At 36.4% G+C, this 25,768-nt stretch overlaps 1 protein-coding gene and 2 pseudogenes across 4 annotated transcripts in view; 2 read left to right on the plus strand and 1 right to left on the minus strand.

Moving 5' to 3' along the window:
* GFM2 (GTP dependent ribosome recycling factor mitochondrial 2) overlaps positions 1-25,768 on the plus strand; it is a 49,969-nt gene that overhangs the window by 11,455 nt on the left and 12,746 nt on the right. For 3 of the 4 annotated variants that reach the window (XM_032278284.1, XM_032278299.1, XM_032278294.1), the window contains 10 exons: positions 8,309-8,434; positions 9,711-9,799; positions 13,342-13,430; positions 14,955-15,015; positions 15,270-15,449; positions 21,356-21,436; positions 21,931-22,079; positions 23,417-23,557; positions 23,641-23,740; positions 25,105-25,294. In XM_032278284.1, coding sequence (XP_032134175.1) covers positions 8,309-8,434; positions 9,711-9,799; positions 13,342-13,430; positions 14,955-15,015; positions 15,270-15,449; positions 21,356-21,436; positions 21,931-22,079; positions 23,417-23,557; positions 23,641-23,740; positions 25,105-25,294 — 1,206 coding nt within the window. The remainder of the gene's footprint in view (positions 1-8,308; positions 8,435-9,710; positions 9,800-13,341; positions 13,431-14,954; positions 15,016-15,269; positions 15,450-21,355; positions 21,437-21,930; positions 22,080-23,416; positions 23,558-23,640; positions 23,741-25,104; positions 25,295-25,768) is intronic. The other variant, XM_032278286.1, reaches the window with a different exon arrangement.
* On the plus strand, positions 11,206-11,634 carry LOC116551862 (annotated as a pseudogene).
* LOC116551863 lies at positions 18,651-19,168 on the minus strand (annotated as a pseudogene).

The following is a 25,768-nucleotide window of genomic DNA, read 5'->3' on the forward strand; positions in this document are numbered from 1 at the left end:
TATACACACACATTTTCTCTGTGATTGCCCTTAATTTTATGTCTTTATCCTAACTGGTTTATTTATAATTAAAGATAAAGAATCTTAGACTTTATATTCTAAAAGGCAGCTAGGTTAACAATTTTCTAAGGTTTTTTGTTGGTTTATTTTAATAGGTTTTTGGAGAACAAGGTGGTTGATTAGGAGAATAAGTTCTTTAGTGGTGATTTCTGAGATTTTTGGAGCACCCATTACCCAAGTAGTGTATACTGTACCCAATGTGTAGTCTTTTATCCCTCACTCTCCTCCTGCTCTTCCCCCTGAGTCCCCAAAGTTCATTGTATCATTCTGATGCCTTTGCATCCTCATAGCTTAGCTCCCACTTACGAGTGAGAACAAATGATGTTGGTTTTCCATTCCTGAGTTACTATACTTAGAATAGTGGTCTCCAATTCCATCCAGGTTATTGCAAATGCCATTACAGGTATTTCATTCCTTTTTATGACTGAGTAGTATTCCATGAGGGGTGTGTGTGTGTGTGTATGTATGTATGTATGTATGTATATTTATCCACTCATTGATTGGCATTTGGGCTGATTCCATATTTTTGCACATTGTCATGCTGTAAACGTGTGGTCAAGTAGCGTTCGTGTAATTACTTCTTTTCCTCTGGGTAGATAACAAGTAGTGGGATTGCTGGATCAAATGGTAGTTCTACTTTTTGTTCTTTAAGGAGTCTCCACACTGTTTTGCACAGTGGTTATACTAGTTTACATTCCTACTAACAGTGTAAAGTGTTCCCTTTTCACATCCACACCAACTTCTGTTTTTTCGTTTTTTTTTAATTTTTTATTACGGCTATTCTTCCAGGAGTAAGGTGATATCACATTGTGCTTTTGATATGCATTTCCCTTATAATTAGTGATGTTGGACGTTTTTTCATATGCTTGTTAGCCATTTGTGTATCTTCTTTTGAGAATTGTCCGTTCGTGTCCTTAGCCCACTTTTTGATGGGATTGTTTTTGTTTTTTTTCTTATTCATTTGAGTTCCTTGTAGATTCTGGATATTAATTCTTTGTCAGATGTATAGATTGCAAAGATTTTCTCCCATTCTGTGGGTTGTCTGTTTATTCTGCTGATTATTTCTTTTGCTGTGCACAAGCTTTTTAGTTTAAGTCCTATCTACTTATCTTTGTTTTTGTTGCATTCGCTTTTGGGTTCTTGGTCATGAAGTTTTTCCCTAAGCCAGTGTCTAGCAGGGTTATTCCAGTGCTCTCTTCTAGAACTCTTATGATTTCAGGTCTCAGGTTTAAGTCTTTGATCCATCTTGAATTGATTTTTGTACAAGGTGAGACATGAGGATCCAGTTTCATTCTTCTACACGTGGCTAGCCAATTATCCCAGCACCATTTGTTGAATAGGGTGTCCTTTTCCCCACTTTATTTTTTTGCTTGTCAGTTGGCTGTAAGTATCTGGCTTCATTTCTGCGTTCTCTGTTCTATTTCATTGGACTATGTGCCATTTTTACTTTATTAGACAGAGTTCCACTCTGTTGCCCAGGCTGGAGTGCAATGGCACAGTCTCAGTTCACTGCAGACTCTGCCTCCCGGGCTCAAGCGATTCTCATGCCTCAGCCTCCTGAGTAGTTGGGATGACAGTGCCGACCACCATGCCCAGCGATTTTATTTTATTTTTAGTAGCAATGGGGTTTCACTCTGTTGGCCAGGCTGGTCTCAAACTCCTGACCTCAAGTGATCTGCCCTCCTTGGCCTCCCAAAGTGCTTAGATTACAGGCATAAGCCACCCTGCCTGGCCCTATGTGCCTATTTTTATACCAGTACCATGCTGTTTTGGTGACTATGGCCTTGTAGTATAGTTTAAAGTTGGGTAATGTGATGCCTTCAGATTTGTTCTTTTTGCTTACTCTTGCTTTAGCTATGCAGGCTCTTTTTTGGTTCCATATGAATTTTAGGATTGTTTTTTCTAGGTCTGTGAAAAATGATGGTGGTATTTTGATGGGAATTGCATTGAATTTGTAGATTGCTTTTGACAGTGTGGTCATTTTTATAATATTGATTATACCCATTTGTGAGCATGGGATGTGTTTCTATTTGTGTGTGTGATCTATGATTTCTTTCAACAGTATTTTGTAGTTTTTCTTGTAGAGATCTTTCATCTCCTTTGTTAGGTATATTCCTAAGTATTTTCTTTTTATTTTTATTTTTGCACTTATCGTAAGAGGGGTTGAGTTGTTGATTTGCTTCTCAGCTTGGTTGCTGTTGTTGTATAGCAGGGCTACTGATTTGTGTACATTAATTTTGTATCCTGAAACTTTGCTGAATTCATTTAGGAGCTTCTTGGATGAGTCTTTAAGTTTTTGTAGGTATACATTCATATTATCAGCAAACAGTGACAGTTTCCACTTCCTATTTGGATTCCAGTTTGCCTATTTGGATGCCCTTTATTTTTTTCTCTTGTCTGATTGCTCTAGCTAGGACTTCCAGAACTATGTTGAATAGAAGCAGTGAGAGTGGGCCTCCCTGTCTTGTTCCAGTTCTCAGAGGGAATGCTTTCAACTCTTCCCTGTTCAGTATAATAATGTTGGCTGTGGGTTCGTTGTAGATGGCTTTCATTACCTTAAGGTATGTCCCTTCTTTGCCAGTTTTGCTGAGGGTTTTAATCATAGAGGGATGCTGGATTTTCTCAAATGCTTTTTCTGGGTCTCTTGAGATCATGTGATTTTTGTTTTTAATTGTTTATTGACTTGTAGATGTTAAATTATCCCTGCATTCCTGGTATGAAACCTACTTGATCATGGTGGATTATTTTTTTGGTATGCTGTTGGATTCAGTTAGCTAGTATTTTGTTGAGGATTTTTGCTTCTGTGTTCATCAGGGATATTGGTCTATATCTGTTTTTTTGTTACGTCTTTTCCGGCTTTTGTTATTAGGGTGATACTGGCTTCATCAAATGATTTAGGGAGGATTCCCTCTTTCTCTATCTTGTGGAATAGTGTCAATAGGATTGGAGCCAATTCTTTAAATGTCTAATAGAATTCAGCTGCAAATCCATCTGGTCCTGGACTTTTTTTTGTTGGTAACTTTTTAATTACCATTTCAATCTCACTGTTAGTTTTCTTCTGTTCAGAGTTTCTATTTCTTCTTGTGTTATTGGTCTGCTCAGAGTTTTAATTTCTTCTTGTGTTACTGGTCTGTTCAGGGTTTCTATTTCTTGGTTTAATCTAGGAGGGTTGTATATTTCCAGGAATTTATCCATCTCCTCTAGGTTTTCTAGTTTATGTGCATAAAGATTTTCATAGTAGACTTGAATGATTTTTTTGTATTTCTGTGATATCAGTTTTAATATCTCCTGTTTTGTTTCTAATTGAGCTTATTTGGATATTTTCTCTTCTTAGTTAATCTCACTAATAATGGTCTATCAATTTTATTTGTCTTTTCAAAGAACGAGCTTTTTATTTCACTTAACTTTTGTATCTTTTGTTTGTTTTAATTTCATTTAGTTCTGTACTGATCTTGGTTATTTCTTCTGCTGGGTGTGGGTTTGGTTTGTTCTTGTTTCTCTAGTTCCGTGAGATAAGACCTTAGATTGTCTGTCTGTGCTCTTTCAGGCTTTTTGATGTAGGCATTTGATGCGATGAACTTTCCTCTTAGGACCACTTTTGCTGTAACCCAGAGGTTTTGATAGGTTGCACCACTATTATTGTTTGTTTAGTTCAAATAATTTTTTAATTTCCACCTTGATTTCTTTGTTGACCTAACGATCATTCAGGAGCAGGTTATTTACTTTCCATGTATTTGCATAGTTTTGAGGGTGCTTTTTCGGGTTGATTTCCAGTTTCGTTCCACTGTGGTCTGAGAGAGTACTTGATATAATTTTGATTTTCTTAAGTTTATTGAGACTTGTTTTGTAGCCTGTCATGTGGTCTTAGAGAATGTTTTATGTGCTGATGAATAGAATATATATTTTTCAGTTGTTGGGAAGAATGTTCTGTAAATATCCATTAAATTTGTTTGTTCTAGGATATAGTTTAAGTCCATTGTTTCTTTTTTTTTTTTTTTTTTTCTCGAGACACAGTCTCACTGTGTTGTCCAGCTTGGAGTGAAATGGTGTGATCCTGGCTTACTGCAACCTATACCTCCCAGGTTCAAGTGACTCTCCTGCCTCAGCCTCCCAAGTAGCTGGGATTATAGGTGCCTGCCACCATGCCTGGCTAATTTTTGTATTTTTTAATAGAGATGGGATTTCACCATGTTGGCCAGGCTGGTCTTGAACTCCTGACCTCAGGTAATCCACCTGCCTCAGCGTCCCAAAGTGCTGGGATTACATGCATGAGCCGCTGCTCCTGGCCAGTCCATTGTTTCTTTGTTGTCTTTCTGCCTTGATGACCTGTCTAGTGCTGTCAGTGAAGTATTAAATCGTCCCCCACTATTATTGTGTTGCTGTCTATCTCATTTCTTAGGTCTAGTAATAATTGGTTTATAAATTTGGAAGCTGCTTTATTATGGGCATATATATTTAGGATTGTGATATTTTCCTGTTGGACTGGTCTTTTTCTCATTATATAATGTCCTTCTTTGTCTTTTTTAAACTGTTGCTGCTTTAAAGTTTGTTTTGTCTGATACAAGAACAGCTATTCTTGCTCACTTTTGGTGTCCTTTAGCATGGAATATCTTTTCCCCACTTAACCTTAAGTTTATGTGAATCTTTAAGTGTTAGGTGAGTCTCTTGAAGACAGCAGATACTTGGTGAATTCTTATCCATTCCGCCATTCTGTGTCTTTTAAGTGGAACATTTAGGTCATTTACATTCAGCGTTACTATTGAGATGTGAGTTACTATTGTCATGCTATTTGTTGCCTGAATACGTGTTTTTTTTTTTTCATTGTATTATTGTTTTATAGGTTCTGTGAGATTTATGCTTTTAGGAGGTTCTCTTTTGGTGTAGTTCTAAGATTTGTTTCAGGCTTTTGAGCTCCTGTTAGTAGTTCTTGTAGTGCTGGGTTGGTAATGGTGAATTCTCTCAGCATTTGTCTGAAAAAGACTGTATCTTTCCTTCATTATGAAGCTTAGTTTCTCCAAATACATAATTCTTGGCTGATAATTGTCTTAAGGAGGCTAAGACAGGACCGCAATTCCTTCTAGCTTGTAAGCTTTCTGCTAAGAAATCTGCCGTTAATCTGATAGGTTTTCCTTTATAGGCTACCTGATCCTTTTTCCCTACAGCTCTTAAAATTGTTTCCTTTGTCTTGACTTTAGGTAATGTGATGACTGTGTGCCTAAACGATGATCTTTTTGTGATGAACCTCCCAGGTGTTCTCTGAACTTTTTGTATTTGGATGTCTAGATCTGTCTCTGGCCAGGGAAATTTTCCTTGATTTTTCCGTCAAATACATTTTCCTAACTTTTAGATTTCTCTTCTTCCTCAGGAACACCAGTTATTTTTATGTTTGGTCATTTCACATAGTCTCAAACTTCTTAGAGGCTTTGTTCATTTCATTTTGAATTCTTTTTTCTTTATCTTCATCAAGTTGGGTTAATTTGAAAGCCTTGTCTTTGAGTGCCTAAGTTATTTCTTCTATTTTTTGGAGACAGAATCTCACTTTGTCATCCAGGCTAAAGTGCAGTGGCACAGTCTGGGCTCACGGCAACCTCTGCCTCCCGGGTTCAAGCATTTTTCCTGCCTCAGCCTCCCAAGTAGCTGGGATTACAGGCACCTGCCATCAGGCCTGGCTAATTTTTGTATTTTTGAGGAGACAGGGTTTCACCATGTTGGCTAGGCTGATCTCAAACTCCTGACCTCAGGTGATCTGCCTGCCTCAGCCTCCCAAAGGGCAAGGATTACAAGCATGAGCCACCACGCCTGGCATTTGAAGTTGTTTCTTCTACTTGCTTAATTATTGAGACTTTCCAGTGTATTTTGCGTTTATCTAAGTATGTTCTTCATTTCCAGAAGTTGTGATTATTTGTGCTATTTCTCTGGAGATGGTTCTGTTCATATGCTGTAATCTTTAAAAAATTTTTAAAGTTGGTATTCACCTTTCTCTGGTTCCTCCTTGAGCAACTTAGTAATTGACCTTCTGAATTCTTTTTCTGGCAATTCAGAGATTGCTGGTTGAGCTAGTATGATTTTTTGGGGGATTAAAGAGTTTTGTTATGTTACCAGAATTGTTTTTCTGGTTCCTTCTCATTTGGGTAGACTATGTCAGAGTGAGGATTTGACACTTAAGGGCTACTGTTCAGATTCTTTTGCTTCATGGGGTGTTCCCTTGATGTAGGGCTCTCCCCTTTCCCCTAAGGATGGGGCTTCCTGAGAGTCAAACTGCAGTGAATCTTTATGTTTTTATACAGGCTATCTTTTGAAGTTTTTTCCTAGTTAGGACCATAGCCTAAAACTATCCAGACTGTTGTAGAACTAGCTGATCCAAGGTTGACTTTATTAGTTATATGAATAATCATAAAGATAATGTGAAATAAAGATCTTTATAATTGTGAAAAATCTTACTGCTGTGTAAGTGTTTTTAAAATTTACTGTCTTGTTTGGAACTTGCAGTTATTTGGTCTTTGTATCCTTAATGATATTTATTTTCTCAGCCAGTGATGTTGGGAATAACTGACACTAAAACAGTTATAGATGTTAACATAGAGTTGTCTTTGAGTTGCTGTCAAATACATTTTTCTTGCTATTTCCTCCTCTGGTGCTTAGGTTATATGTGTGTATACATATTTATACACACATGCACACATACACATATATGGGGCAAGTAGCTACCATTTTAGGGGTTTAATTAATGCTGAAATAAATGGTAGTGTAAGGCCATGATAATGGTAAAGATCAACCATTTTTAATTTCTCTTACTTTCTATAAATTTAGTGGTACAGTGAGCAAACTACTTAACCTAGTTTGTAAAATAAGGCCAGTAAAGCCATCCTTGCTGGTTGAGACATTTCATTATAGAAAAGTACCTTTTCTAGCAGAGGATAAATGGTAGCCACATGGAATGAAGTGGAGAAAAAAATTCATCCAATAATAAATTCTCCTTTACAAATTATCCTTTAATTTGAAAGCCTTGTCCTTGAGTGCTGAAGTTGTTTCTTCTTCTTCTTTTTTTTTTTTTTTTGAGACGGAATCTCACTTTGTTATCCAGGCTAAAGTACAGTGGCACAATCTTGGCTCACTGCAACCTCTGCCTCCTGGGTTCAAGCATTTCTCCTGCCTCAGCCTCCCAAGTAGCTGGGATTACAGGCACCCACCATCAGGTTATTAGAATAATATACATAATTCAGCTGCAGAATTTTACTGCAGAATAATTTCAATGAATTTTTTCTGATAAAGTTCAGGATAGTTCTTTTTTTTTTTAGATGGAGTCTTGCTCTGTTGCCCAGACTGGAGTGCAGTGGCATGATCTTGGCTCACTGCAACCTCCACCTCCTAGGTTCAAGTGATTCTCCTGCCTGAGCCTCCCGAGTAGCTGGGACTACAGGCATGTGCCATCATGCCTAGCTGATTTTTGTATTTTTAGTAGAGGCAAAGTTTCACCATGTTAGCCAACATGGTCTCGATCTCCTGACCTCATGATCTGCCCTTCTTAGCCTCCCAAAGTGCTGGGATTACAGGCATGAGCCACTGTACCTGGCTAAGTTCAGGACAGTGTTTTTTTGTGAGTTTATACTGTAGAAGTTGTGTAAGACTACTTGCATTTGTACAAATAAATCCTTTCTCTTTGGAAAGTTTAGTAATGATATGGGTTTGTAAAGGATAATTTACTATTGGATGATTTTTTTTCTCTTCTTTATTCCATGTGGTTACCATTTATCATCTGCTAGACTAGGTACTTTATATAATGTCTCGTTTCATCTTTATAACAACCCACCAAGGATGGTTTTACTAGCCTTATTTTACAAACTAAGTAGTTTGCTCAGGATCATAGAGTGCTAAGTGGTAAAGTTGGGATTTAAAGCTATGTCTGTCTGTGTTCTTTCACTGTCCCACTCTGCCTTCTATCAAAGGATCAGGAGGAAAGGATATCAGATAAAGAGGATGTAATGTTAGTTATGGTATGTAAGAAATAAAAGAAGTATATGGTTCAGTAAACTTAAAAGATTAGTTGGTGAAAAATTACTTTTATGGCAAAATTACTAATCTAGTTGAAAAACTTTTTCTACCATGAAGATTTACTTAGTGAAAGAGTAAAGGTTCTATTAAACCTAAGGAACGATTTCTCTTAGGGCAGATTAAACTGTCTCAGGTAGATATTGAGCAAGGATAAAATACACTTAAGACTAAACTATATCATCTTCTTCCTGGCTAGATGTTGATGATGGAGACACAGTGACAGATTTCATGGCCCAAGAGAGAGAAAGAGGCATTACTATTCAGTCAGCTGCTGTTACATTTGATTGGAAGGGGTATAGAGTCAATCTAATTGATACACCAGGTATGGTACTATTCCAGTAATACAGAGATGCTGCGCCATTTGGAGTTTTTTGTTTGTGTGGGGTTTTTGTTTTGCTTTTGATTGTGGTAAAAAACATGCTACAAAATTTACCATCTAAACCATTTTTAAGTGTACAGTTCAGTAGTGTTAAGTATAATCACATTGCTGTGAAACAGATGTCCAGAACTTTTTTTTTTTTTGGCGGCAGAGTCTAGCTCTGTCATCCAGACTGGAATGCAATGGCACAATCTTGGCTCACTGCAACCTCTGCCTACTGAGTTCAAGCGATTCTCCTGCCTCAGCCTCCCAAGTAGCTGGGATTACAGGTGCCCACCATCACACCCAGCTAATATTTGTATTTTTAGTAGAGACGAGGTTTCACTGTGTTGGCTAGGCTTGTCTTGTACTCCTGACCTCATGATCTGCCCGCCGTGATCTCCCAAATTGCTGGGATTAAAAGCATGAGCCACCACACCCCACCTAGAACTTTTTTATCTTGCAGAAATGAAACTATATTAATTGAACGACAATTCTGTTTTGTCCCCTCTCTCCACCCTTGCTAACCACCATTTTCTTTGTGTACCTATGAATTTGACTAGCTTAGATGCCTCTTGTAAGTGGAACCATACAGTGTTTGTCCTCTTGTGATTGGCTTATTTCACTTAGCATAAAGCCCTCAAATTTTCCCATATTGTAGCATGTGACAATATGCTATGACATTTGCTTTTTTATTCTGTATAGTATTCCATTGTATGTATGTATCACATTTTTAAAATTCATACATCAGTGGACATTTGGGTTGTTTCCACCTTTTGTCTCTTGTGAGTAGTGCTGCCATGAATATGGGTATGCAAATAGGTCTTTGAAACTCTGCTTTCAATACTTTGGGTATGTGTGTGTGTGTATGTGTGTATGTATATATATATATACGTGTATATATATATATACATATGTGTATATACTTTGTATGTATGTATGTGTGTATATACACGTGTATATATATATACACATATATATGTATATACATATGTATATACACATATATATGTATATACATATATATATGTATATACACGTGTGTATACATGTATATATGTATACACACGTGTATTTATACACACATATATATACACACACACACACAACCTACCCAAAGTATTGAAATCTCACTCCTAGGTGTACATATATATAAATAGTGCGATTGCTGGATCATATAATGGTTTTGTTTGTTTTGTTAAAAAGATTTTAGGTATTATATGTCTTATCTTTTTCTTAGGTCATGTGGACTTTACCTTGGAGGTTGAGCGCTGCCTAAGAGTATTGGATGGTGCAGTGGCTGTATTAGATGCCTCTGCTGGTGTCGAGGTAAAAAGTATTGCCAAAGTAAAATGAAGTAGAACAGCATGATTTTTAAAAAAGTAGAATATATCAGATTTAGTTAACTATAACCATCTATTTGGTAAGTTCATGTAAATCAATGGTAAAAGGAAATCAGAATTTAATATTGATACGTAATCTACATGTGATCTCAGAAATTTCATAGTAGAGGGAGAAATATGAAATCTAGTGTCAAGAACTGTGAAGGATCAGAGATTCTACCTTGCTTTAAAGCTAAGAAGTTAGCTTACCATAGTTTTGTGGATTCTGGCAGAAGACACTATGGTGTGAGATTGATTATACATTGTTATTTCTGTTTCTTTCTGGGTCACTTTATTTCCTGATAGTTCCACCTTTCTGTTGTTACAACTTTATATAAATTTGACACTTAATCATTCAAACAGATTGCATTACTTACAAGATTGAAATGTGCTTAAATAGGAATTTTCTGAATTTGTGAAGCAGAAGGCTCTTGTTCTAAACAATGGATGGGCTTTTAGCTGGCAGGTGGGATGGTGGGAGTTTTTTGTTGTTTGTTCTGATTTGCAGTATGTTTTTGTTCTTTGAAAATTTATGATATTCAGCCCCCCTCACCCACCTCATCATATGCAAAAATTAATTTGGAGAGGATCACAGTGGTGTGTGTGTGTGTGTGTTTGTGTGTCTGTGTGTGTGTGTATATATATATGGCTTCTAGAAGAACAATATCTTTACAGCCTTCGGGTAGGTAAAAATTTCTTAGAGGACGTAAGAAGCATGAAACATAAAAGTTGATTCCTGGAACTTTATAAAAATTACTGCTGTTCATTAAAACAAAAAATTAAAAACTCAAGGGATAGACTATGAGAAAATATTTGTAATATTAGATAAACGTATTATACAAATGTTAAATTTACTGAATGCAATAATAGTATTGGTTATATAGAAGAATATGATTGTTCTTGGGAAATAAATGCTGAAGTAGTTACAGTATATATGTATAATCATGGACTTGTATTCAGACTATATGAAGAACTATAAGTCAATAATAACAACCCAGAAAAAAATGGACAAAAGACTTGAATGGACACTTCAGAAAAGAAGACATGAATGACTAGTAAGCAAATGAAAAGAGGCATAATCTCATTAGTCATCAGGAAAAGGCAAATTAAAAGTCACAGATTCAATTTCACACCCAAAAGAATGCTTATAATTAAAAAGAGTGATAGCAAATGTTGATGAGGATGTGGAACAACTAGAAATCTTGCACATCGTTGATAAGACTGCAAAATAGAGGCCAGGCATGGTGGCTCATGGCATGTAATCCCAGTAATTTGGGAGGCTGAGGCAGGTTGGTTTGCTTGAGCCCAGGAGTTAGAGACCAGCCTGAGCAACACGGCAAAACCCCATCTCTGCAAAATACAAAAAAATAGCTTTCCGCCACGGTCGCCATTGGAGAGTAGCAGCCATGGCTCTTCGGTATCCTATGGCCGTGGGCCTCAACAAGGGCCACAAAGTAACCAAGAACGTGAGCAAGCCCAGGCACAGCTGCCGCCACGGGCGTCTGACCGAACACACCAAGTTCGTGTGGGACATGATCCGGGAGGTGTGTGGCTTTGCCCCATACGAGCGGCGCGCCATGGAGTTGCTGAAGGTCTCCAAGGACAAACGGGCCCTCAAGTTCATCAAGAAAAGGGTGGAGACACACATCCGGGCCAAGAGGAAGCGGGAGGAGCTGAGCAATGTCCTAGCTGCCATGAGGAAAGCTGCTGCCAAGAAAGACTGAGCCCCCTCCCCTGCTGTCTCCCTGAAATAAAAAACAGCTGCACCCAAAAAAAAAAAAATACAAAAAAATATTAGCTGGATGTGGTGGCATGCACCTGTAGTCCCAGCTACTCAGAATGCTGAGATGGGAGGATTGCCTGAGCCCAGGGAGGTTGAGGCTGCAGTGAGCCTTGGTCTCACCACTGCACTCCAGTCTTGGCAACAGAGTGAGACCCTGTCTCACTTGAAAAAAAAAGGCTACAAAATAATGCAACTGCTTTGGAAGACTATTTGGAAGTTTGATTTATTTACTTTTTTTTGAGATGGAGTCTCACTCTGTTGCCCAGGCTAGAGTGCAGTGGCGCAATCTTGGCTCACTGTAATCTCTGTTTCCTGGGTTCAAGTGATTCTCCTGCCTCAGCTTTCTATGTATCTCGGACTACAGGCATGCACCCCTACACCTGGCTAATTTTTGTATTTTTAGAAGAGACAGGGTTTTACCATGTTGGCCTAGCTGGTCTTGAACTACTGATCTCAAGTGATCCACCTGCCTTGGCCTCTCAAAAGTACTAGGATTACATGTGTGAGCTACCGCACCTGGCGTAAGTTTCTTACAAAGTTTCAATATACTCAGGCAGTTCTCCTCCTATATCTTTATCCAAGAGAATGAAGACATTTGTCCACCAAAGACATGTTCAGAATTTTTATAGCAGCTAAATTCATAAGAGCTCCAAACTAGAAACAATCCAAGTGCGTGTCCACAGGTGGATAGGAAAACAAACTGGTACATTTATATAATTAAAAAGAACGGATGTGCCTAACAATGTGGATGAATGTTAGAAACATATTGAGCCAAAGAAGCCATGCTATTTTATATGAGGTTCAAGAATAATACACTGAATCCATGGTGACAGAAGTTGGGACAGGTTGCTTATAGGAGACAGGGAGGAGAAGAATTTCAGGAGTAATAGAATGTTCTGTGTCCTACTTGGGGTAGTAGTTGCACAGACAGACTTTTATCAAACCTTATTGAGCTATACACTTAATATCTGTATTTTATTGTATATAAATTTTACCTAAAAAATAACAAACTGGCTTCTACTATAACTCATGTTGGCACTTTAGCCTTTTTATGCTTTGCTTCAGGGCTATTAGACTCTATTAGGCACAGATATTTTAATAGACTCAAACTATAATGTGTGCAAAAAATAAAAAGTCAAATGGAAGAAAAATGAGAATTGTAACTTTTTTCTCCCTTAAAAGTTCTTTAGTTTACCTGAATATTCACAGTAAACTATGTAATTTTTAAAATCATAAGAGTGTTTTTATAGTACACTCCTGTTTCTTTTACCTAAAAACAAGTATCTGAAATAATTAGGGCAAAAATAATTCAGTTAACCTGACGTTAACTGAATTCAGTGTCATACGACCTTTACAATGAAAGTGAAACCAAACAAAAAGTAGGTCTCCTGATTCTCAATTAATTTCACTTTCCATGATTCTCAGTACCTCCTAGGTGTTAATTCCCTTTGAGTGGCCACCTAGTTCACCCAGAGTGTTCTCAAGTGGTTTTAAGGACACTCTCCTTCATGCTTCATCACATTCCCAGCTGTTTTAACTTGATAGCAAAAGAGTGACCCTAGAAATATAAGTGCAGTGGCCTAATTCTCTGCTTAGAATAGGGCCCAATTCCACGTGACAGTAGATTTTTGGATCTCTTCATTCCAGGTCTAGTAACATAGTTACTTTTGTACAATGTGTATTTTTTTAACTCATCTTTGCTTTAGGCCCAGACTCTCACAGTATGGAGGCAAGCTGATAAACACAAAATACCTCGAATCTGTTTTTTAAACAAGATGGACAAAACTGGAGCAAGGTATTTAAAATGTATTTCAGTAAAGGTATTTAAAATGTGTTTCATTGGCTTAGAGTGAATCTACAATTTAAGCTTTTAATGAACTATAACTTAAATTTAGAAATAGCTGTTTTTTTTCCTATTATAGTGTGTAAATATTCCATGGAATCCCAGTTTATTTCCATAAAAAAAACTCAAAGCAGCTAATCTATGAGTTATATAATAATTTGGAACTAATAGAGAGCTGTTAGATGGTGAAGCATCCTGTTTCTAGTATACAGAGACTGAATCATGTTTCTAGGATCAAAGTGGCATCTTGATGATTCCGTTGAGTCTCTTTAGAGCTGTATAGTATAGTCCCTGTATTGCTGGAGGTTGTGGTGCTTTCCATCATTGCTAAAGATTGAGAATAGAGAATCGTTTCCTGCAGTTGAAGATATTCTTCCTTATTCTCTGATTTTGTTAGCTACTAAGATACTCTCAATAAAAGGGAACTGAAAGAGGAGAATGTAGGTGCTGTAAAACCTGCATATAGGGCAGAAGAGAGTTAATGCTGAGATGTAGTGGTCATGGTCAGAGACTTATAGAGTGGTAACTCAAAATGGATACATTGCTCTGAGAACATAATTCAGATAATCAAGAATATTTGAATGATTTAGAACAGATATGATAGGGAGAGATTGTCATCTGTGGTGAGAGAATGGCAAAAATGAAACATAAACTATACCTCCCCTAAAACTACACACTAATATGCTGTGTGTTTATCTCACTCTCTACAGTAAATCTAGGGCTGTTTGTTTAAAGGACCTTGTCTTGATTAGTAATAGCCCAGCAACCTTTAAAATGTACTAGTCTCAAGTTCTGACCCTTTTCTGCTTGGAATTCCTTGTGGTAGATGGAAGTACTCAGTTATTGCCAGACAGTGCCTTTGGCACTGGGGAGGGAGATGACTGGATAATAGGCTGGTTCTAAAAAAAAGAAAACATTGGGACCAGAATGACCTGCATGTTTGTATAAATCAGCCTGTGTGCCAAAGATGATATGTGTTCTAGAGGTAGCCAGCCGCAGTGTTAGCATAGAAATGAATAGCATAGCATATGATATGAAGAATGCCAAAGACTAGGCAGGGTCTTGGAAGATAGCTGGTAGCTTTATGTGATAGCAAACCTAGTTGTAGAAGAAAGAATTCTTGACTTATCGCAGATCTCGCATTGGAATCCTAATTGCAATTTATTATTCATGTGACCTTGATCAATTCATTTAATCTTAATTGCAAAGTATAGTTATGTGAAGCTCACAACAATAATACCCCAAGCACCTCTGTGGCAGGATTAGGTTAATTACTGATATCTGAAATTGACCTAAATGTGAATTCCAGACATTTTTCTCTAGAAAACTGTTAAATGGTGAATGTTAAAGAGAATAAAGTAGGTTCACATTTTAGAAAACATTCTTAAAACCTGCAAGAGTTTTTTCCCTCTTTTTATACCTTTGGTACAGAATTTTTAACCATGTTTTTAACTATAATTATTTTGCTTTTTATAGCTTTAAGTATGCAGTCGAAAGCATCAGAGAGAAGCTAAAGGCAAAGCCTTTGCTTTTACAGGTAAATTGATTAATAAACAGCATTAGCTCCTTCTCAGTTTCCTCATTAATTAATTTTATTGTGACAATATATGCATTTCCAAAGCTGTCTTGAAACCTTTTTGAAGAAGTTGGGATAAATAAAAATAGCCATAGATAATAGTTATGGTGATAATAGACATTTTGGGGAAAATGGTACGATTAGAAAAGACTTGTCATCAATGTAGTTTTCAGCGAGTGATCATTTAATGATGTTTATCTCACTCTGACTTATAGTTACCAATTGGTGAAGCCAAAACTTTCAAAGGACTGGTGGATGTAGTAACCAAAGAAAAACTTCTTTGGAATTCCAATTCAAATGATGGAAAAGACTTTGAGAGAAAGCCCCTCTTGGAAGTGAGCGATCCTGAATTGCTGAAGGAAACAACTGAAGCAAGGAATGCCTTAATTGAACAAGTAAAGTATAATGAATGATAAAATGAACACTAATGTGTGCACCACTCATCTTTTTTTTTCCCCCCATTTATTTATTTTATTGCATTTTAGGTTTTGGGGTACATGTGAAGAACATGTAAGATTGTTGCATAGGTACACACATGGCAGTCTGATTTGCTGCCTTCCTCCTCATCACCTACATCTGGCATCTCTCCCCTTGCTATCTCTCCCCAACTCCCCACCCCCTACCATCCCTCCCCTATTTCCCCCCAACTGACCCCAGTGTGTAGTGCTCCCCTCCCTGTGTCCATGTGTTCTCATTGTTCAACATCCGCCTATGAGTGAGAACATGCGGTGTTTGATTTTCTGCTCTTCTGTCAGTTTGCTGAGAATGATGGTTTCCAGGTTCATCCATGTCCCTACAAAGGACACAAACTCATCGTTTTTGATGGCTGCATAATATTCCATGGTGTATATGTGCCACATTTTCCCTGTCCAGTCTATCATCGATGGGCATTTGGGTTGGTTCCAGGTCTTTGCTATTGTAAACAGTGCTGCAATGAACATTTGTGTGCACGTGTCCCTATAGTAGAACGATGTATAATCCTTTGGATATATAGCCAGTAATGGGATTGCTGGGTCAAATGGAATTTCTATTTCTAGGTCCCTGAGGAATCGCCACACTGTCTTCCACAATGGTTGAACTAATTTACACCCCCACCAACAGTGTAAAAGTGTTCCTGTTTCTCCACATCCTCTTCAGCATCTGTTGTCTCCAGATTTTCTAATGATCGCCATTCTAACTGGTGTGAGATGGTATCTCAATGTTGTATTGATTTGCATTTCTCTGATGACCAGTGATGATGAGCATTTTTTCATATGTTTGTTGGCCTCGTGTATGTCTTCTTTTGTAAAGTATCTGTTCATATCCTTTGCCCACTTTTGAATGGGCTTGTTAGTTTTTTTCTTGTAAATCTGTTTTAGTTCTTTGTAAATTCTGGATATCAGCCCTTTGTCAGATGGGTAAACTGCAAAAATTTTTTCCCATTCTGTTGGTTGCCGATTCACTCTAATGACTGTTTCTTTTGCTGTGCAGAAGCTGTGGAGTTTGATTGGGTCCCATTTGTCTATTGTGGCTTTTGTTGTCAATGCTTTTGGTGTTTTGGTCATGAAGTCCTTGCCTACACCTATGTCCTGAATGGTTTTGCCTAGATTTTCTTCTAGGGTTTTTATGGTGTTAGGTCTTATGTTTAAGTCTTTAATCCATCTGGAGTTAGTTTTAGTGTAAGGTGTCAGGAAGGGGTCCAGTTTCTGCTTTCTGCACATGGCTAGCCAGTTTTCCCAACACTGTTTATTAAACAGGGAATCCTTTCCCCATTGCTTGTTTTTGTCTGGTTTGTCAAAGATCAGATGGTTGTAGATATGTTGTGTTGCCTCCGAGACCTCTGCTCTGTTCCATTGGTCTATATCTCTGTTTTGGTACCAGTATCATGCTGTTTTGATTACTGTAGCCTTGTAGTATAGTTTGAAGTCCGGTAGTGTGATGCCTCCCACTTTGTTCTTTTTGCTTAGAATTGACTTAGCTATGCGGGCCACTCATCTTAAGAAATAGAATACAATCATACTTTAGCATCTCTTGGGGATTGGATGCAGGACCTCCTGTGGATACCAAAATCGGCAGAGGCTGAAGTCCCTGGTATAAAATGATGTAGTATTTGTATATAACCTATTCATTTCTTCCTCTATACTTTAAATCACTTCTAAATTACTTATAATACCTAATACAATGTAATGTTGTGTGCCATTTTGTGTTCATCTCTCTCTCCCACTAATCATCTAACTGTCCCCCAAATCAATATATTATTTCAGTATTTCTCTTTCATTTGCTTTTCTTTATAGTTTACAATAAATCCTTAAAGAACTTAGGTTTACATGTTTTGAACTTTACATAAATGAAATGTTACTGTTTGTATCTTATGACATTGTTCATTATTGTTGGAACTTTATGTTGCTATGTGTTGTTATAGTTTATTCATTTCAATGTTGTCTAGTGTTCTAATACATGATTTTACCATACTTTATTGAGTATTCTCCTGTGGATGGGCTTTGAGGTTGTTTCTCTTTTTTGCTGTTACAAGCAATGTGGCTACGAACATTTTTTATCTGTCTCCTTGTGCACATGGGCAATAGTTTCTTTAGGATTAAACCAAGGAGTAGCATTGCTAGGTCCAAGGATATGCATGCCTTTTACTTTTTACCAGATGTCAAATTATTTAGAAAATCTTAAAACCATCAATTTTATAATTGGTATATAGCTCTGGACCTCATCCACCTTCAAAATTTTAATAGAAAATAGCAAGATTATTAATATTTGTAATATTTATAGTTAGTATATACAGGAATAAGTAAAACATACCTTAAATAAATTTTTTTTTTTTTTTTTTTTTTTTTTTTGAGACGGAGTTTCGCTCTTGTTACCCAGGCTGGAGTGCAATGGCACGATCTCGGCTCACTGCAACCTCCGCCTCCTGGGTTCAGGCAATTCTCCTGCCTCAGCCTCCTGAGTAGCTGGGATTACAGGCACGCACCACCATGCCCAGCTAATTTTTTTGTATTTTTAGTAGAGACGGGGTTTCACCATGTTGACCAGGATGGTCTCGATCTCTTGACCTCGTGATCCACCCGCCTCGGCCTCCCAAAGTGCTGGGATTACAGGCTTGAGCCACCGTGCCCAGCCAAATAAATTTTTTGAATATTTTGGTAAAGAAAAACATTGGAATCTGAGCCCTTGATTTTTCACTTCTAAATTGACATTTTAGTCAACAACAGACCACATGAATGTTGGCAGTCTCATAAGAGTATAATACTGTATTTTTCCTGTACCTTTTCTATGTTGAGATACACAAATACTTACCATTGTGTTACAATTGCCTACAGTATTCAGTATAGTAACATGCTGTGCAGATTTGTAGGCTAGGAGCAATAGACTATATAGCGTTGGCGTAGAAGCAGGCTATTACCATCTGAGTTTATGGAAAGACACTCTATGATGTTGGTAGAATGACAAAATCACCTAACAACATAGTTTTCAGAACTTACCCCGTCATTAAGTGATGCATGACTGTATGTAATAATCATTACAACTTTATCATTAACATAATTATTTTTGTTATTGAGTTAATGAGGGCCTACTGTGTGCTAGGTTAAGTGCTTTATGTATACTTTTTTTTTTTTGGAATCCAGCTGGACTTTATTTAACACAATATAATATGGCTACGGAAACAGCAAATTGAAAAAACAAAGCAGAAAAACACAGTTCCATCTAATTTATAATTAGGTAACAGCAGGGAAAGTCATTGACTGAATAACAAAACATTTAAGCTTGATGGAAGAAGTCTTTTCCTAGTGCGCATACTTTTGGAATCCCCACTCTCTGTTGTCCAATGGACACATCTGTCATGTTTTGAGCCAGGGAGAGATGCAGTGGAAGTGAAAAGCATGGTTACAGACTCCTCGTGCAACGGTACACTTTTCTGAAGTAGCGGATGCCTAGCTAGCTTGACATGCTATGCAGAGATCTATAATGTGGTTCCTGCAGATGGCACAGTTATTAACCACAATATCCCAGGCCCAGAGGGCTACTGTATTCCCCTTTTTCACTTCAAAGGCTTTTTGCCCGCGTCGCTGGTGGTGCCGCTCGGGGTATCCACATCCATTGCTGCCGCCATTTTGGAAACACAAGGTCTGTCGTCCCTGCTTTACATATACTTTTTAATTTAACCTTCACAAGAACCTTATATTGTCCCCATTTTACAGATGAGGAAACAGAGGCTCAAATACTTAAATAAGATGTCACACAGCTAATAAGTGGCTGAGGTGGAATCTGAACCCAGGTTATTCTAAGTTTAGAGCTAAAGCTCTTTCCCACTTATTTATGCTGCTTTTTTAATTTGGGGGAGGATAGAAAATAAAAAAGTAGAATTTACATTTATTATTGATTTGTTCCTCTTTGAGTTTTTTTGTGTTGTTTTAATACAGAAGAGCTATAAGAATAAACTTATCTTGTAATCTAGTTGAGGAGCCAGCACACACTTGCATATATGTCTCATGGTCTTCTAGGATGTGATAGTATGTGACAGAAATCTGAGAAAGAAAATCTGAGACTGTCAGAAGCTAATAATGTGCTAATTATAAGAAATACATAAGTATGTATAAAATTTACAGAATAAGACTACTTCACATCCATTAGGTTGCCTACTGTCAAAAACAGAAAATAGGTGTTGGCAAAGATGTAGAGAATTATAACCTTGTGCACTGTTAATAGGAATGTAAATGGTGTAGCTACTATGGAAAACAGTATGGCGATTCCTCAAAAAATTGAATGTAGAATTACTATATTACTCAACAGTTCCACTTTTTGGGTATATACTCAAAAGAATTGAAAACAGAGTCTCAAAGAGATATTTGCACATGCATGTTCCTAGCCGCATTTTTCACAATAGCCAAAAGATAGAAGCAACCCAAATCCATGGGCAGACGAATGGATAAACAAAGTGTGGTACACATAGACACACACACACGACTATTTCAGTTTTAAAAAGCAAGGAAATTCTGACGCATGCTATAGCAGAAGCCTTTAGGACATTATGCTAAAAAGACAAATACTGTATAATTCTACCTGTATGAAGTATCCAGAGTAATCAGATTCGGAGACAGAAAATATAATGGTAGTTGCCATGGGCCAGTGAAAGGCAGAGAGAATGGTGTATTGTTTAATTAATGTGTATAGAGTTTGTTTTGCAAGTTGAAAAGAGTTCTGGAGATTTATTTTGCAATAGTGTGAAAATACTTTACCGAACTGTACACTTAAAAATGAGTACAATAGTAAATTTTATGTATATTTTGCCACAATTTAAATTTTTTCTTTAACTTAGTGAATAAGATCAGTGTGGGATAGCATCAACTTCTGATGTTGAAGGTGCACAGTAATAATAATAGCTAATACTTACTATACAGTAGTATATATTCCTAAAGCATAATTTGAACTGGTTATTTAATCCTCGTAACAGCCTGAAGACATAGATAGTACTGTTATCTCTATGAGTTACTAAGGCAGAGAGTTGAAATAACTTGACCAAAGTTTGAACAAGCTAGTAAGTGGTGGAACCATTTCTAGGTAGTCTGATTTCAGAAGCTGAGCTTAGCCGTCACATATAATGCTTTCCAGAAGGATGGTTAGGTACGTTTCTGCTATACTTAATTCTGTTAACAGTGTGGTTTTTTTTACCAGGTTTGAATGTTTTGCTCCCTTGTACTGTTACATGGTTTTGAAGCTGTTTTATTAATTTGTCAGCTGAATGATTCCATTCGTATAGGTGGATGGTTATGAAAAGAATGTGAAATAGACAATTGCATTTTTATTATGGAGATATGCCTATGCCTCCCTCCCCAAACTTAAATGTATTTCGTCAGGATTACAGCAACATTAATTCTCTTAGTTTGACTGTCTTGGGAGATCTGGTGAACATTCAGAATATTAGAGGAAAACCAGATGAAACCTTTTTATAAACTAAAACCTCCAAATTTATCTAAAAAAGGCCAATCCATTGTATGTACTATCATTGTGAGTTGCACATTTTCTTTGATTTCTTTGGAGCACACTGATAGCACTTTGTTAAGAGGCTTTATTAGTCTCTGGCTTTCTGTGAATTTAGCAAACTCCTAATAGGATAGCTTTAGTTTTCCATTTCCTTTCCGTTCCAAGAAAAACATTTTTCTTTATCTCTTTAGAAGAAGTAAAGAGTTGCTTGGCCTGGACAAGGTAGCTGTCTTGAAATATTTGAATATTGTCTGTTTATGGTGTTTAGACAAGTCAGTAGTTATGAAGATAAATGCAAGTTATAGAACTCTAAAACCTTTCTTTATAGGTTGCAGATTTGGATGATGAATTTGCTGACTTGGTTTTAGGAGAATTTAGTGAAAATTTTGATTTGTTACCAGCTGAAAAGGTAAATTTTATTCAGTTGCTTTGACAAAATTTTACTGATTGGTTATAGTTTGATTTCTCTGTCTTTGATGTGTGTGCATTTTTAAAAAAACTTTGCATATTATTAGAATGTGCTAAGTTTAAAGTTAGGAGAACATTAAGTTAAAGTTAGACTATCAAGTTAAATTACAAGTATATTAATCCATTTATTCAAGAAATATTTTTGAGCACCTATTATATTTTAACAACTTTTCTTGTTTCTGGGGATTTAGCAGTATTTCCAGGGGTAATACTCATATGGATTTTACATTCTAGCAAATGGGAGACAGATAAACTAATAAATATCTAACATGCCAGGTAGTGATTAGTGTTAAAAAGAAAAACTAAGCTAACAAAATGATGAAGGTATGGTGAGGAGTGCCGTTTTACATGGCTGGTTAGAGAGATTTCGAGATTCTGGCCAAGACCAGTATACTGCACACAACATAAATGCTCATTTGTATCTTTGCTTTGTAGCTACAGCATGCAATACATAGAGTAACACTAGCTCAGACAGCAGTGCCTGTGCTTTGTGGAAGTGCCCTGAAAAACAAAGGGGTACAGCCCTTGTTAGATGCTGTTACTATGTACTTGCCTTCACCTGAAGAGCGTAACTATGAATTTCTGTGAGTATGCAATTACATATATTAAAATTCTGTAGCTTTGAAGAAACAAATAGGAGGCCTTGTTTTATGAAAAGTAGTTGAATCACCATTTTTGAATAATAATGGTGAATATTATTGCAAATGATGTAATAAGGAGCCATAGTAATTTTTACTTGAAAGGAACATTTTTTATCTCTTGTAAAAAGAGATGTCTTACAGATGGAGCTAAGAGGTGTATCTTTTCACTATGTAAAAGTATAAGTGTTGACCCTGCCATCTTAGTCTTAGAAAAGTGATATCCTGGGGATGTTTGTTAAATATTATGTAGTTATATTTATATTCATCTAGATTTCATGATTTTTCATAAGCTCAGAATATTCTGTGGCTATAAAGAATAGTCATTGTTTTACCTCTATTGTCACTAAAAGTTTTTTACTTAAGTAATAAATCCTTTAAAATCTGAGTAAGCAACATGTAAAATGGCAGAGAAATAGACTTTAATTATCTTTATCCTGCCATTAATAACTTTTCATATCTCTAAATTGTAGAGGCATGATGGTGAGGAGCACAGGCTTTGTACTATTGGATTTAAATCCTAGCTCTTCCAAGTTGTTTAACATCTCAATTATAAAATGCAAAGAATAGGACCTATCTCATGGTGTTCTTTTAAGAATTAAATGATTTGTAAAGCACAAAGAACAGTGCCTAGTATAGTAAGCTCTATATTAGTATTTATTAAAGTTAAAATTGGAGGGAATAGGAATAAGATTGGAGAAGCTCTGTAATAGAAGTGCTTAAACTACTTTAAAACTAATGAAACTCCTTTGAAACTAATGAAAATATGAAGCTCTACTTAGATGCACAAAATTTGGCAATTTCAAGAGAACTCAATTCTAAAACTTATCACCAGTTTAAGAACATTCTGTTAAGAGTGTTATGTAAATAATTTCAAGTTTATAGTATAGATTTTTATGGTTATGTAATGAACAGAAAGTCCAAGGAGAGTGTAAAAGCAATAATTGGGAAGTACCTATTTATTTACTCTGTGCAGGTTTCTTGATAAGTGGTGTGATATTCCCAGGTATAGTCTCCACAGGGAGAGCTCTTGGCAGTGAAATTATTTGCAAATAGAGATAATATTAGCAAGAGAACTCATTATTTTTAGTTTTGAGGAATTAATGGTAAGATCTCCATTGACTAATTTAGTCGATGAAAGAAGTTATGTAACAGTGACATTATTTAGTGGCTCTGCATAGCCCTACTAGAAGATAAAAGAGGTCTTTGGGGACATTAAGGTTAAGTTTCTGCAGTTGTGGGAAGTGTATTTCATAGTCCTTTTTGGAATGTCTATTTTATAGGCAGTGGTATAAGGGTGACTTATGTGCACTGGCATTTAAAGTTCTCCACGACAAGCAGCGAGGACCACTGGTTTTTATGCGCATTTACTCAGGCACGATAAAACCCCAATTGGCCATTCATAATATTAATGGAAACTGCACGTAAGTAGAAGCTTGGGTTATTTTGTAAAACTGTACTCATTTCTTTAAAAATACTATTACTAATATAAATCATGGTTTTACAGGGAGAGAATAAGTCGTCTGCTTTTGCCGTTTGCTGACCAACATATAGAAATCTCTTCGTTGTCTGCTGGTAACATTGCTTTGACTGTTGGGCTTAAACATGTAAGTGACCAAATGATTTCTCTAGGAAATAACAGCTTAAATGTTTAATTATAAGTAGTCAACTTGTAATATCAAAAACCCATAATCCAAATGTTCATCAATAGTACAATAAAGAATATTGTGGCATATTTATCAGCATGGCAGAATCTCATACATTTACCAGGAAGAAAATTAAATTACAGAAGACCACAGATAGGATGGATTGTATTCATATAAAGTTCAAATCCAGGTAAAATAACATACTGTTTATGGATTATATATATGTATATAGATATGTGTGTGTTTAAGTTTATATAAAATATTGTTTTGTTTCCATTGGGTTTATTCCTATCTTGAGCATTGCAGAAAATTTAACCTAGACTTATAACTCATCAGGTAATACCAAGATATTTTGTTAGTGAAGGCTCCATGAGGGCAAGGATTTTTGTCTTTTTTGTTCACTGCTTTATCTTCAGTCCCTAGATCAGTGCTTGCATAGAGTAGGCACTCCATAGATAATTGTAGGATGAATTGATGAAAATACTTGATGCTGTATTTATTTTTGATGGGTTAAAACTAAGGATATTTCATTTGTGTGGATTAAATCAAATATTTTTTCATTAACCTATATGTACTAAACATTGTTATTTTAAGCATTTTTACTTTTCATGAAGATCATGAGATTTCAAGTTTGAAGATCCTTCAGTCGAAAATTCCCATAGGCTGGTTACTGGACTTCTGGCATTGGAATGTCCCCTCTGTCTCCCTGAAGGCAGGACCTCCTTACATGTATTTGAGGGAGCTCTACAAATACATTGAAACCATTGCTTCAATCAGATTACTTTTACAGAGAAGGAAACTGGCACAGAACTTCATGATATAAAAGTTTAAAAGTAAAATTACAGTTTTTAAAAAATAACTGTGCTCTACATGGAAACCAGCAATCTGCACAGTTAAGGGTATTCTTGCTAATTGTATATTTAAGTTAATAGAAGATTTTCTGTAAAAAAGAGTAAATTCTTATGGGTAATAAAACACTCTAATGGACTTCTCCCTAGACTGTCTTGTCATGCTTGAACATTTAGGAAGGTACATTTGTTTTGCCAAATAATTTTGGATGTATATGTGTGTGTGTTTGTTATGTGTTTGTTATGTTTTATTGTTTGTTAGAATTTATTATAATAGTATATTGGATAGAATTTTTATGCAAGTTAAATTAGTTTCACTTATGCAAAGTTATTAATGAGCTTTTTGAATTTTATTTCTCTTTTAAGTTCTGATGAAAAGAAAATGTCACAAAAATTTTTCTTATATTGTGGTTCTTGGTGTAAGATGAGTGCTTGCAAAATGCTTCTTTTGTTCCAAGTCATCTGGTTTGCTTGCAGACTGCCACTGGAGACACCCTTGTCTCATCCAAGTCCAGCGCATTAGCTGCAGCTCGTAGAGCAGAAAGGGAGGGAGAAAAGAAGCACAGACAAAACAATGAAGCAGAGAGACTTTTATTGGCTGGAGTAGAAATTCCAGAACCTGTTTTCTTTTGTACCATAGAACCCCCGTCAGTCGCTAAGCAGCCAGGTATGAGTGGTCTTGGTGTAGCAACTAATTAGTGCTCTGATAATTTATATAAAACACTTACAACATCCCCTCAAGAGATTTCTTATGTGATGGAATTATATTTTATCTGAATATATTGGTAAACATTTCTTGTGGTTGGTCTTGTTTTTTTTTACAAATGCCTTCATTTTTTTTCTTTTTTTATTTCTTGGCCATTCTTCTCGTGTTATATTCTTCCTTACTCTTGTAGTGCTATCTATAGGATTCTAAGTAACTGGCCTTAGAACTGCCCTTCTAGTATATTAGATTAGACAGTAACTGATTTATAACCCATTCAGTTTCTCATCATTATGTATAAAAATGCTGTTTTATAGCTCAACCGCTAGAACTCAATGAAGATATTTATATATTGTGGATAATCTTGTTTGACCTTTTGTGAGATATTTTGTTCTTTAGCATTTTAGCTAAGAATTTTTCAGTGGCTTCTCATTATTT

The sequence above is a fragment of the Sapajus apella genome, unplaced genomic scaffold (assembly GCF_009761245.1).
Source record: "Sapajus apella isolate SASKATOON/1434 unplaced genomic scaffold, GSC_monkey_1.0 scaffold1, whole genome shotgun sequence".
In the NCBI taxonomy this organism is placed as follows: Eukaryota; Metazoa; Chordata; class Mammalia; order Primates; family Cebidae; genus Sapajus; species Sapajus apella.